This window comes from Mesoplodon densirostris, chromosome 10 (assembly GCF_025265405.1).
Source record: "Mesoplodon densirostris isolate mMesDen1 chromosome 10, mMesDen1 primary haplotype, whole genome shotgun sequence".
Classification (NCBI taxonomy): domain Eukaryota; kingdom Metazoa; phylum Chordata; class Mammalia; order Artiodactyla; family Ziphiidae; genus Mesoplodon; species Mesoplodon densirostris.
Genome location: NC_082670.1, coordinates 41,605,259 through 41,619,104, shown reverse-complemented (window position 1 = coordinate 41,619,104; position 13,846 = coordinate 41,605,259). Strand labels below are relative to the sequence as shown.

Below are 13,846 nucleotides of genomic sequence, written 5' to 3'. Positions count from 1 at the left end.
CAGTGAGTATCCGTCATGAAAGTGGCCATTCGATGTCATTTTCCTACTTTTTTTAATACCCCATCTTTGTGCCTTGTTTACAATACCATACTGTCTCTGAGAAGTATTCTTGTTACTAAATATTTGGTTAAATGCTCCAGAGCAACCATGTGGGATGTGGGAATTTTCGGGAAACTGAAGAGTCCCTCCCAAGAGGAAAGTCGGTGTCAAATAACGATTTGTTTAAAGTACAGTATGCTTATGCAAACAAGAGATCTCCTGGACAGTCACCAACTCAGCCGTTTCAAGTGCCTTTTCAGCACCGTCCAGGGCACCAGAGGGGTCCAGTCTTCCCCAGGGAGGAGTCTGCTCTCCGTTTCTTTCTACTAAGTGAGAATGGACACATAAACCCTAAGTCCAACAGAAAGAAACCATGGAGTATCTTGCTACGGTAACAAAACCAGGAATAGGAAACTTCCCATTTCCCATTAACTTTCACCAACTGACCTAATAAAAATCAGTTGATTCACTCCTCTGCCCAATATTCTTACTTTCTGGGTGATTACTCACCACAGGGTTCAAGTTCAAAGTGGCATTTTATTTTGGAAACAAGCAGTATATATGAGGCTGTAATAATAACACAAGCTGATTAAATCTAAACTTGAAACAAAACAAAAAACTGCCCTTATTACTGATCAAAAAAGCAGATACACAAGAAACGCTGAACGCTGACAAAAATAAGCATAGATATTAACAGAAAAGTGGCATAAAGCCTACTGTAAATTATCCTGAAAGGATTGTTAAGTAACATTTTCCATAAAAACAATGCAGTAGGGAGTGAGAGGGAACTCTGGTTTAATAAGAACATATTTCCTCTCAAAGCATGAAACCTGTTTAAAAAGACATGAATGAGGGGATGGAAGGGGCAGCCATCAGGCCAGTGGGAGGCCGGGGAGAGTGGAGGAGGGTCTCAAGGGAATTAGATTCCAGAGACCCCGAGGGGCACGAGGAAGGCAGCAGCAGTATTTCAGTGGCTATTATATTAATTAGAAATATATGAAACTTGACACAGCAAGAGTGCAGTGCGTGAAATCCACGGCAAAACACTGTCAATTTCCCCCACGATGGGTACCATGAACTCAGGGACCCTCTTGTCTCTGTCCCCTCTCGAGAGCTAAGCGGCACAGTTCTTAATCAGCACGTGTGCTGGCCCAGTGTCCAAGCATCAGCATGAACCTCAGAGGAACACAGACCTGCAGACGGAAACAGGGCAGCCAGCCGTCCTCCTCCTGCAAGGAAGGGACGCAGGGGGCTTCAGATGTCTGGCAAGAGAACCTCTGCAGAACAAACCCAGATACACTGCAGTTCCCCAAAAGGCGAGCTTCTGTTTTATCTTAGAACTTAGGCAGGATGGGTAAGGCCGAGAGAAATCCTTTATGACAGCAGGACACACTGGTTCACCAGTGTCGGCTGGCCACAGTGGGCTTTTAAGTGGTCAAGCGTGAGCCACCAGGCTGCTTTAAGCCAGTGTCTGTCCTGAAGGGATGGAGAAGACGAGAAGACCTACTAAGATAATTCCATCAATCAGTTCATCTGTGGGAATGTGCAAAAGAACACTGATTCACCAGCATACAGTTTCTCCACAGGGTTTTATTTCTTGCCATGGCTGTCCTCCCCGACCTCCGAGCCAGCATCGTGGACACGTGCCCGTCCCATCCCACCCCTCTCCCCAGCCCACCCACCCCCAACACAGACACCATGCCTGCTCTCCAGACACACCACCCTAACTCCCTGTTCCCAGGTCCATGGCACACAAATATTGTCAGACAGAGCTGTTGTTTAGGGCACATGCCCTATGTTTCCAATGAAATTACTAGTAGTCATTTCTAACAGTACTTAATAACCACCTATATGACACATGCTACTTCACTTCAGTTAACTACTCTGGAATCCATCGGTTTAGAGAAAACTTCAAAACAAATTAGGTTTTTTGGGCTTCCCTGGTGGCGCGGTGGTTGAGAGTCCGCCTGCCGATGCAGGGGACACGTGTTCATGGCCCGGTCCGCGAGAATCCCACGTGCCGCGGAGCGGCTGGACCCACGAGCCATGGCTGCTGAGCCTGCGCATCCGGAGCCTGTGCTCCGCAATGGGAGAGGCCACAGCAGTGGGAGGCCCGCGTACCGCAAAAAAAAAAAAAAAAAAAAATTAGGTTTTTCACTAGTAACAAGTAGCAGCATCCTTTTTAACCATTAAAATATAGGGGCAACTGGATGCAAAAACGCAGAGGCTTTCTTGAGGGAGATATTGAAGACTGGCTAAACGGCTTTCTGAGTAGAAAAACAAGACCTGTAAAAGCGAAGGAAGTGGAGTTGATGATATAAACGCCCTTTCACCCTGTATATGCAAACTTCACATAAAAACTTACTTGCCAATATTTTCAGGCAGAGACTGCAGTGAGATGTCATTTACAGAAAGACATGTCAAATTCTGCAATTCGGGAAAGCTTTCTGGCAATCTAAAACAAAAAAAAATATTGTTACAGTTGAAAAAGAGAAGTGCATATATGGTGTATACTAACATAAATATAAAGATTTCTTCTGTATGCTGACTGAAAAAACCTCCTAAAATTACTTTATATATGGCACATTTGTCTTGTCTTTCTATTTATAAGGAAAAAAATAAGGACTTGGTCTACCTAGCAGTACAGGGGTATGATAAATACTTGTTGACAGGGTGATCCAGAAATAATTAGAGAGGAAAGATATTCAAGCTGTAAGAATAAAGGAGAAACAATGTTGTGAGCCTACCGAGTGTATGGCTATGAAAGAAAATGATAAATAGTTCCTGCAGCTGAAAGTGCCTAAGAGCGAAAATACTTTATTGATTAACAGAAAATAGAAATTTTAGTCTACAATATTATAATAAAACACAAGACAGTGGCTTGATTTTTTTTTCCTGTAGCTTATAATACCCAGAGCAAAGCTACAGATTACTTACAGTTGATCAGCTGACAGCTAATTGCTACTTTCTTAATATTTTTCTTTTCACTTGATTTGATATGTCAATCATGTGAGATGATTTATGTTTCACAACGTTCTACACAAAGAGAAATTCTGCATACTTCCCTTAGACTACTGAAGAGCGAGGATTCAAAATAAAAGTATTATTTAAATACCTGCAAAGAAAGTTTACTTTCAATATTTCTATGGTTACTAGTATTTGGAGAGGAAAAAACACAAACTGAAAGCAAAAAAAATCTCATTGCATCTAAAATGCTGAAGGTCCTTATACATAAATCTGCTAAGATGGAGAAAAGAACACATAACTCATTTTTTTGCAGGGGGTGGTGAGGACTTCTTGCCTTAGTGATAGTCCCTAGATTAGAATCTTTCATTTCTTTCCTCTTTCTAGAGCTCTATTTACAATAGCCTGGAGATGGGAACAACCTAAATGTCCATCATCCGATGAATGGATAAAGAAGATGTGGCACATATATACAATGGAATATTACTCAGCCATAAAAAGAAACGAAATTGAGCTATTTGTAATGAGGGGGATAGACCTAGAGTCTGTCACACAGAGTGAAGTAAGTCAGAAAGAGAAAGACAAATACCGTATGCTAACACATATATATGGAATTTAGGGGAAAAAAATGTCATGAAGAACCTAGGGGTAAAATAGGAATAAAGACACAGACCTACTTGAGAATGGACTTGAGGATATGGGGAGGGGGAAGGGTAAGCTGTGACAAAGCGAGAGAGAGGCATGGACATATATACACTACCAAACGTAAGGTAGATAGCTAGTGGGAAGCAGCCGCATAGCACAGGGAGATCAGCTTGGTGCTTTGTGACCGCCTGGAGGGGTGGGATAGGGAGGGTGGGAGGGAGGGAGACGCAAGAGGGAAGGGATATGGGAACAGATGTATATGTACAACTGATTCACTTTGTTATAAAGCAGAAACTAATAAAAAAAAAATTCCTATGCTGTTTGACATCTAATACAGGTAATTCCAAACTTCAAAACCAAATCCAGGCCCCAAAAGACGAGAGTATTAACTAGGATTTTCATAATCGATGAAATACATTCTCAGGAATGGTTTCTATGAAGTTGCAACCTCTTTCGTAGCGTAATAGAGCTAAGATTTTTTAAATTTATATTTCAAAAGATGCAACTTAACGGTTCTGAGTTTTTACCAGAAACTATATATAATTTTAAAACTAGCTAAAATGATCGTAAATATAAGGAAATTGTATCTTTAAATGGCTGATTTGCTTTTTTCACTGGCTCTTAACATTAAGAGCCAAACTAGTGATGTGACACGATGAGGAAGGCCAGACTTAAGGTCGGGAGAGAGGAAAGCTAGTCTGAGCTGCCGCTCAGAGGCTGCATGATCTAGCAAGGTCATTTCACCTCTTGGAGCCTCAGTTTCTTCAGCCATAAAATCACTAGGCCACGCTGAATAATTTTTAAGGTCCCTTCAAGTCACAGACATCGTCTTCTTCTTCTTTTTTTTTTTTTTTTTTTTGGTCTTAATTCTTAAAAGAGCACACCTGCCAAATTAAAACGGCTTTCCTTTAAGAAACCTGCCCAAAACAGAGTCCAGGGTGAAAACTGAGTAAGGCCTCATACGATGCAGTGTGTTCTGGTCAAGAGAGTTTTGAAATGATGATAAAGTCACATATCAGTAGACATTAGGGGAAAAAACACTAAAGAAGTAGACAAGGGGATTAAGCAACTGAAGAGTTAACGAAAAACCGCCAGAGCAGCATAATATTTCCCAGCTGCCCAACCCTATGAGCTGCCTTGAGCACAAATAGCTCAGTTCAGTTCAACAAACACTGAGGGCTCACTCCATTCCAGAAAGTACAGTAGGGCTGCAGATAGAACCGTAAATGACAGAGGAGTACATCTCGTTGGGGGGCCTTGGTCAAAGTGATCGTTTACGTGTAGGTTTCGTGTGTTATGAGAAAAGTACTCAGAGAGGGTTACAGGGCCCAGAGGAGGGGCCGCGGGGAGTCGTCAGGAAAGGCCCCCTGAAGAAATGTGATGCTCAGGCTGCATCTTAAAGGAGAGCGAAAGGGTTGGCACAGTCAAAACGAGGGGGAGTGAAATCAGAGACCTGGAGCCCTTTATTACAGAGGACACAACATCAGACAAGGCAATTGAGGGCCATGCAGGTGGAAAGGCCGGCCAAGGTCAGACAGAGGGCGGGGGGGAGGCTGCACAGCACACCAGGAGCTCCCACTTGATCTTATAGGGACGGGGAGCTACAGAAAGTTTTGAGAAAGAGGGACAACCGTATGGATGATGGTTAAGAAAGAGGACGAGATGTAACAACGGTGGTGAGTTAGAAAGCTATCAGGCTAGAGCTGACTAGAGTACTATTTTTCATAAAAATAAACATTACTAATAACATAATAACTAAAATTCAAAAGACAAAAACCAGAATTGTTTTTAAGACATATTTATACTTCTTAAAAATAAGCAGATATGGGAAAAACAAAACGAAATAGGGCATTCCCCACCACTCCATACCCAAGAAGATCCAAGCAATTTTGAGACAGATGAGATGAATCCCAAATTTTAACTCAATCTCAATTTTTCTAGACACTTTAAAAAAAAACACACAAAAAAAGGGAATGGAAAGGAAAGGAAGAGTCCTTTCTTCAAGGTTGCTTACAGAGTCTTGAGAAATTTTATAAATAGGCCCACCTGGCCCAGAGAGACATCTAGAATGGACTCTTGAGGGCTGTCCCTGCATTGCTGTTTGGGCATCAACTCGGTTACCCTGGCAACACAGGCGCCTGGAATCCACTGGTCAGTGGGCTCACGACTGAGCCAGGAGCCACAGGAGGGGCTCCCAATGTCCCCGTGTTCAAAAAAGGTACCCTTAGTACTATGGACAGGAAAGCAAGCAGAAAGGTTACCTAGTCAGTGGGTTCCCGCTGAAGTCAGCGACCTGTAGTGCTTTACAGAATGAGATGCTCTCTGGAATTTCAGGAATATCTGCAGAAGGAAAGAAAATGTCTATCACTGACCACCACTGTTAACAGTTTTCATCATCCTCAAGATGGACCACAGTCGCAAGGGAATATCACAAAGTACTAACTCCGCTCAAACATGGCATGGATTCCTAAAGTACTTTTCTACATTTATTTTACATTTGCTTTCCTAATATAAGATATATTCTAAACAGAAGCACATTCAAGAAAAACATAAAGAACAACCACCCCACCAAGTCCCATCACCTCATCAAAACTCACTGAGGGCATTTGGTTGTAATTTCCTTTAGGCTTGTTTTCCCCTGTGTTTTCATATGGTTATATCAGTACAAAGTATTCTGAAGTATGCATTTTAAAATTATGGAATTTCTTCTGATTATAAGCATATTTGGAAAATACAGAAAACTCCAGTGAAGAATAAAAAACCACCAACATTCCCATCACCCAGAGACAATATTTTATTCTGATATATGTTTTTAATTGTCAGATACACATACAGAGTGTGTGTATAAATAGATCATATTTCAAAATACTAGGTTCATGCTTCACTTTATGTTATTTTACAAACTTTTTCCCCTGTCATTATTTTTCCAAATAGTTTCCCATTCTTAGTGGCAGAAAAGCCCACTGCACACATTTTCATACTTCATGTAACCAATCCCCAGTTGTTGGATATTTAGGTTGTTTCCAAGTTCCTAACATTATAATTATATTTATGTCCATTTCTGGTTATTTCCTTAGGCTAAGCTCCCAGAGTGTAATCACTGTGTCAAAGGCACTAACACCTCTGCAGCACTTGACAAATACTGCTAAATTGCCTTCGAGGGGGCAAGGTACAACTTTATACTTCCACCACCCGATTCAACATCTTTCCCTTCTTCCTTTCTTTCTCTTACATTTGAAAAACTGCCCATGTTATTGATAAAATAGTCTGGCAACATTTTCTTTTATATTCCTTTGATTACTAATGAGGCTGAATATTTTTCCCCATGTTTACCTGCCACTAAACATTGCGATTCTTGAAATGACCTAAAATGCTATTTTAAATTCCTCTTTCTCTTAGTTTAAACCCTGAGGTTACAGCTTTCAGGGCTGGAAAAGGTTAGTTCATAGCATTTAATTTCAAGAATACATTTATTTTGGACATACTAATGTTAAGAAGGGCTAAAATAGAAAAGGCTCTCTTGATCCCATGCCGTTTCTTCCACCAGCTCAACAAAGGCAAGCAGAGCCAAAACATACCTAATATTTCTAAATTGGGGGTGAAAAGGAGATGGGAGAAATAAAATGAAAAATGGATGCCCTGCTCCAACACCACAAAGTAATCAGAAGCTACATAAAAGCTCTAAGTACAAATTTAAAAGCTGCAAATATTTAAATTTGTGGTAACATTAGCCTCACACAATTCTCTGCCTTGCATGGTCGTATAAGGTAGTGAAGAATACATACTATTAATGATCCTAGTTTCATAAATATGATAGCAGTATATATATATATATATATATATATATATATATATATATGTACACACACACACATATACACACACATATACAAACATATACACACATATGTACACATACATGTGTGTACATACATACTTGTGTGCATGCATATGTACACATACAGACAGACAGACACACATGATATATATATATATGTGTATATATATGGCTTATCCACATTAAGAATGGACAAACTAGTGAATATAACAAAAAAGAGGCGGACTCGCAGCTACAGAGAACAAGCTAGTGGTCACCAGTTGGGTGGGGGGCAGGATAGAAGGAGGGGAGCAGGAGGTACAAACTATTAGGTATAAAATAAGCTACAAGGATATATTGTACAACCCAGGGAGTATAGCCAATATTTTATAATAACCCTAAGTGGAGCATAAGCTTTAAAAGCTGCGAATAACTATATTGTACACCTATAATTTATACAATATTGTACATCAACTAGACTTCAATTTAAAAAAAAAGGAAAAGACCAAAAAAGAAAAAAGAAGGAACGAACAAAGGTACATCCATCCATCATTACAGGACCAGCACGGCTATCCAGGGTGTGAGGCCTGCCCAGGTAAAAGGTGCCGGTCAGCCCTGCACTCCTGACTGTCCCTCCTCGGCCACCACTTCAGGTCCTAGTGAGCAGTTTTTACAAGGCTGAAAAAAGATGTGCAAGGGCTGCACCCGTCACCTCACAAGTGCTAGGGAAGATCAAGCTGACACCCACACACACACTGTACAGCAGCTTTCTGCTTGATCTGAGGAAAAGATCAAGGAAACAGAGAAAGAGGAAAGGCACAGCAATTTGGTAGAAGTCTTTAATATTTCTCAGAGCATCAGAAACATCCCTGAAGCTCAGGAAGATGGGCCTACCAAGGAACACATGAACTCTGCTCGGGGCTGGTCTGGAGTCAGGGTATCTGAGGGTAACAACAGCAACTGCCAGAGAACACAGCTGGACCCAGTCCAGACAGAGATGCCTTGTAGGAAGACATTCCATCCCTAGGCAAACTTGCTTGTACACAAGATCAGCAAACAGAACATAGGTCTCAACTCCAAAGACCATTTCTTTCTACCATACGCATGTTGCTAACTTAACTGAAAAGAACGTATTTGCCTATAAAAATAAGAGCTTTAGACAAGGAAGGCAATAGTGTGGCTAGAAGAGTCCTGCTTACTGGTTTGCTTTAAATTACTAAAAATATCAGAGCAGAAAACTAAGGAAGGGAACGTCTGTTCCTTCTTAAATACTTAGCTAAAATATCACACCCTCAGGGACACCTCCTTTGGGCCTCAAGATTCGGTCAGATCCCCCTGCTCTCAGGTTCCTGAAATCTGTTACAGGTTTTTTTTTTGGTGTTTTTTTTTTTGCGGTACGCGAGCCTCTCACTGTTGTGGCCTCTCCCATTGCGGAGCACAGGCTCCGGATGCGCAGGCTCAGCGGCCATGGCTCACGGGCCCAGCCGCTCCGCGGCATGTGGGATCTTCCCAGACCGAGGCACGAACCCGCGTCCCCTGCATCGGCAGGCGGATTCTCAACCACTGCACCACCAGCGAAGCCCCCCTCTGTTACAGTATTAATTAAATAATTGTTTGGTGATGGTCAATCTCCCTTATTGAACTCTAGGCTCACTGCAAAGAAAGACCATGTGGGCCTTGTCTGTTGCTGTTTCCCCAAAGCTGACATAGTACAGTCGGCCTACAGGTTCCACATCTGGGAATTCAACCAACTGTGGATCAAAATATTAAAAAAATATTCCAGAAAGGTCCAAAAAAAGCAAAACTTCAATTTGCCTCATTGGGCAACTATTTACATAGTATTTAAATTGTATTTACAACTATTTACATTGTAATAGGTATTATAAGTTATCCAGAGATGATTTAAAGTATATGGGAAGATATGCAAAGTTATATGCAAATATTATGCCATTTTACATAAGGGATTTGATCATCCTCGGATTTTGGTATTTTGTCCTCCACGGAGGCCGAGGGGTGACTGTACTAAGCTTAAACAAACAGCCCACGGGTACTGAATGAATAAATGAGAAACTCACATTGCTAAATCTCTGCAAAGACAGTTGCTCTCTAATCTGAGTCATGAAATATCCCCTGCAGGGTGAGTATTATCTCTGTTTTACTAGTAAGAAAACTGCTTGGTCCCAGATCTCTTACAAGAGATAATATAAAGCCTGCAGGTTATTCCCAGCTGAAATCCCCTTTAACTGTCTTCCAAGTGTTTTGCTCTGGACAAATGTGAGGTTTAAGACTAAACATATGAAAAACTATAGACAAAAACCACTTCTCAATGAGGCCAAGGCTGACCACCAACCTTTTCCGCATTTATGAGGTCTGCACCCTCGGATAAACTATTTAACTTACTTGTGTCTAATTTCCTTATCTGTAAAATGGGTCATCAACAGATATTTTCAAATAATGCCAGTATATCATACCTTAAGTGCTGCAGAAGTTCAGAGAAGGGAGAAAATGAAACAAAGGACACTTAACGCTTTGAACCAAATAAATAAGAGTAAAGGAGCAGCATAGGCAGGAATGTGACACTGGATGCAAAGTGGGGAGAGGGTAGGCCCTGGGCACAGTTTGCCTGAACTTCAGGATATCAGTTTGGGGGTATCTGGAGAGAAGGCCGGAGAGCTCTCTTGACAGAAGACTACCAATGCCAGGCTGAGCTGTTTACAATTAATTTGCCAGACAAGGAGTTTCCTCTTCTCTAAAAGAGGAATCATCACAGCTCCAGCTTAGGGTTGCACAAGAATAAAGGAGAGTCACACAAATAAAAGCACACGGTACACTCTACTGGACCGCTTTTTTATACTGGGTGGGGGATCAGTAGAGAGGACCACTATTTTCCATTCAAAGCCAAATAATTTTTTTGTGGAAATATAACTGACTTACAATGTTGTAGTAATTACTGCTGTACAGCAAAGTGATTCAGCTATACATATATATATTCTTTTTTTATATTCTTTTCCATTATGGTTTATCACAGGATATTGAATATAGTTCCCTGTGCTATACAGTAGGACCTGGTTGTTTATCCATCCTATGTATAATAGCTTACATCTGCCAACCCCAGCCTCCCACTCCATCCCTCCCCCAACCCCCTCCCCCTTGGCAACCACCAGTCTGTTCTCTATGTCCGTGATTCTGTTTCTGTTTCATAGGTAGGTTCATTTGTGTCGTATTTTAGATTCCACGTATAAGTGATATCATATGGTATTTGTCTTTCTCTGTCTGACTTACTGCACTCTAGTATGATAATCTCTAGGTCCATCCATGTTGCTGCAAATGAAGGCCGAATAATTTGAAGAAGAGTGGCGTTATTAATAGAGATGAGAGGCCTGAGAGGGCTTTTGCTTCTATCTGAGAAGGAATAAAAGCCTGAATGAACATCTATTTACATACAAATATTAGAAATAACTCATGAGGTTTTTCCTCTCATTAAAGAAGGTACCCCCAAACTTATAACTGCCAACATTCAGCTTAGTTCAAGCTTCTATATAAGGTGAAACAAAAAAAAAATCTTTACTCATATTTTTCATGTATTTGAACTGTCTTTGTCTTATATACGTCCAAGAATAAAAGCATAAAATTTGAAATTTACAAAATGTCTGAAAATTATTATCAAATTAAGTAATCTCTTCCCTACAATTTTCTTAAAATAACCTTCAATTCAGACCCACTCTAAACTACCATCATTTCTGAATCAGAATTGCTTTGAATTAGTGAGATGTGGTTGTACTTAAAAAATAAAAATACTGAATCTGTTGTTTACCAATATAACCATTACTACCACGTGTGTACAGGCGACTGATAATCAGTCCTAAACTCTGCAGTGCCAAAAATCTTCACCACCACCAAGCAGACAACCATCCTGGCACCATGAGCCCAAGGGCTTCTGAGAGAGAATACACTTTTCACCGCAGATACTGTCATTTAGAAAGTGATTTAGAAGGACAGTGCTTACCCTTCCTGGCACTCCTGCTATTTTCTCAGCATCCATTTTTAACACATCAGGCTGGGGTTCCACCTTCCCCAGCCCCCTCACCCACAGAAGTAATACAGAGCCTTAGCCTGCAATCCTCTATAAAGAACTCGATGCCCAGAAGCCTCAAGGTGGACCACGCCCTTTCCTGAAAAGCTATCACCATCTCAGGGCCCCCCTTGGGATAGACACAGGCTGGACTGTGTGACCTTCCTTCTAACTCCTTCTAAGGAGTTTAGAACCTTCCAGGGCATTTCCTGTCACATAGAACGGTGCACAAACGGCCTGTCCAGTTTATGATCGCAGCCCCAGTGCACAGCAGGATAAGTTCTTTCTGAATAACTGAATTACTCACTGGCATTTCTTCTGGTTCTATATAAACAGCATCTCTTCTCCTGGGTTCAAGACCCATCTGAGGTCCACAGTTACAGTACGAGGCTCTCTCCACCAAGAGACCATGAAATGCGAAGCAGAACGAAAGTTTGCAGGCCCGCAGCAGGCGTGCAACACTATTGAATTACCAACTGCGCTGGGCCTGGGATCCGGAGACAGACTCCAGGCCCTGAGCACGGGGATGCCTACACTGCCGGGCGCCCCTGCTCCTCTCAAAAGGCTGCTGGCCTTCTCTGCCTCGTCCACCACCCCAGGCTACTGAGAGGTACGATGAGATGATGTACAGGGTAACGTGGTAAAGTACACAAATGTAAAGGACTAGGTGGGGGGAGGTGTTCCCCCCCAAGGGGCACAGGCTGGCTTTGTCACTTTTTCTATCAACGTGTGGGGTCTGGGGCACATGGTCCCCCCCTCCTCTCACCCCGACACACTCAGACCAGAGGGGAAACTGTTCTCAAGACCTCTGTCAGCACAGAGGGAACTGAGTCTTTACCTGAGCATTTTGTTATCAGTATCGCATCTCAGAGAAATGTGCAGCTGCACGAACCGTCAGGCATTGAGGGCAGTACCTCAACGCATCACTGATACTAAACCACATCAGAAACAAACAAAAAATAAGACAGCACAAGCAAACGGCGCCATGGCAACGATAGCCACCCCTGAACTGCCCTTAGAGATCCAGGGGCAGAGGTGACCCAACAGCCACCTGGCCGTCCCAGAGGCACCCGGGTACCAGACTCTAACCTCCCCTGGCCTCTGCGGTGACATTCCACAAGCCACCTCGAGACTTGTCCTGGGAATAAATGTGCACCAGGGCCCACCAGCCAGTGCTGGTCGCCATGGAGATGTGTGCACACACACCTCCCTTCAACCACATATACACCTATACTTTTTAGCACAGAACTTCTACTTTAGAGGAAGATTTGAAATTGCTCCCCACTGCCTGGAGCTCAGAGAAGCCCCCTTTGCAATCGGTCACCTGGCAGTTGTTGTCACCGCCACCTTGGACACAAGTAGCAGGTCTCAGGCACTGAGAGAACAGCAGGGGACAGACTCAAGGTCAGGAAGTGACAGGTACAGGTCTGAAAGAGGAACACCTCCGAGCCCTGTTACACCACTTGACTGTGTGGCCCCAGATAAGAAGAGGTGCCTTTCTGAGGGTCTTCATGCATCATCTAATCCCAAAAACAAACAGTGGGATGGATGGTGGTGGTCCCGCAAGCAGATGCAGAAGCAGGCCTGGAAACATTAACTAAACAGCCCAAGGTCACTGTGCTCACATGTGGAGGGGCAGAGCTTTGAAATTCGGGTCCACCTGCTTCACGGCGAGGAAGAGGACAGTCAGATTCCATCGGCTCCAAACGTGCTGGAGAAAGAGATGCTGGAGGAAATGCACCTGGGGAGACAGACGAGGTGGGAACACAGGCCCGCGGTTCCGAGAGAGGCCTGGGCAGTCATCTCACCCAGAGGCGGGGTGGGTGAACTCTGTTGTGAGGGCCCCCAACACGCAGCTGGGGGCAGAGCCAAAAGGTCGAGGGAGCAAAGGGGTCCCCGAGGGGGTGGGTCTACGGTACGGCCAGCAGGTAGGGGACATGGGCTGGGCCCCAGGGTTCTGCTGCCACTGTCCAGAGGCGCCATCAGAGAGAGTGGTTTGAGGGAAATCAAACCACAAAGGTGGAGAAGCCAGGTCGCCTGCCGGTTCCTGTGGACAGAGAGGAACGGAGGGCATACAGCAGCTGCCCGACTCCAGTCTCAGACACGGGGCTCCTGGCCAGCAACATGGGGAAACGGGGAGACGGTGACACGACTTTCCGACCATGAAGCCAGATGTGTGTATTTACAAGGGTCACTGTCCTCTGGGCTCTGTTTAATCAGAGATTATAGCCGGACTGCGGCCTCGAAATCTCCTGGCTTTTTACTCAATGACAATGAGTTCTCCTTATCAAAATAAAGACTTAGCAATC

The 13,846-nt window shown here is 43.1% G+C and overlaps 1 protein-coding gene across 2 annotated transcripts in view; it reads right to left on the bottom strand.

The window, feature by feature from the left end:
* LRRC1 (leucine rich repeat containing 1) overlaps window positions 1-13,846 on the bottom strand; it is a 129,101-nt gene that overhangs the window by 49,384 nt on the left and 65,871 nt on the right. Inside the window, exons 3-5 of one of the 2 annotated variants that reach the window (XM_060109567.1) lie at window positions 5,910-5,988; window positions 2,405-2,494; window positions 1,233-1,268 (exon numbers count right to left, since the gene is read on the bottom strand). In XM_060109567.1, coding sequence (XP_059965550.1) covers window positions 1,233-1,268; window positions 2,405-2,494; window positions 5,910-5,988 — 205 coding nt within the window. The remainder of the gene's footprint in view (window positions 1-1,232; window positions 1,269-2,404; window positions 2,495-5,909; window positions 5,989-13,846) is intronic. The other variant, XM_060109569.1, reaches the window with a different exon arrangement.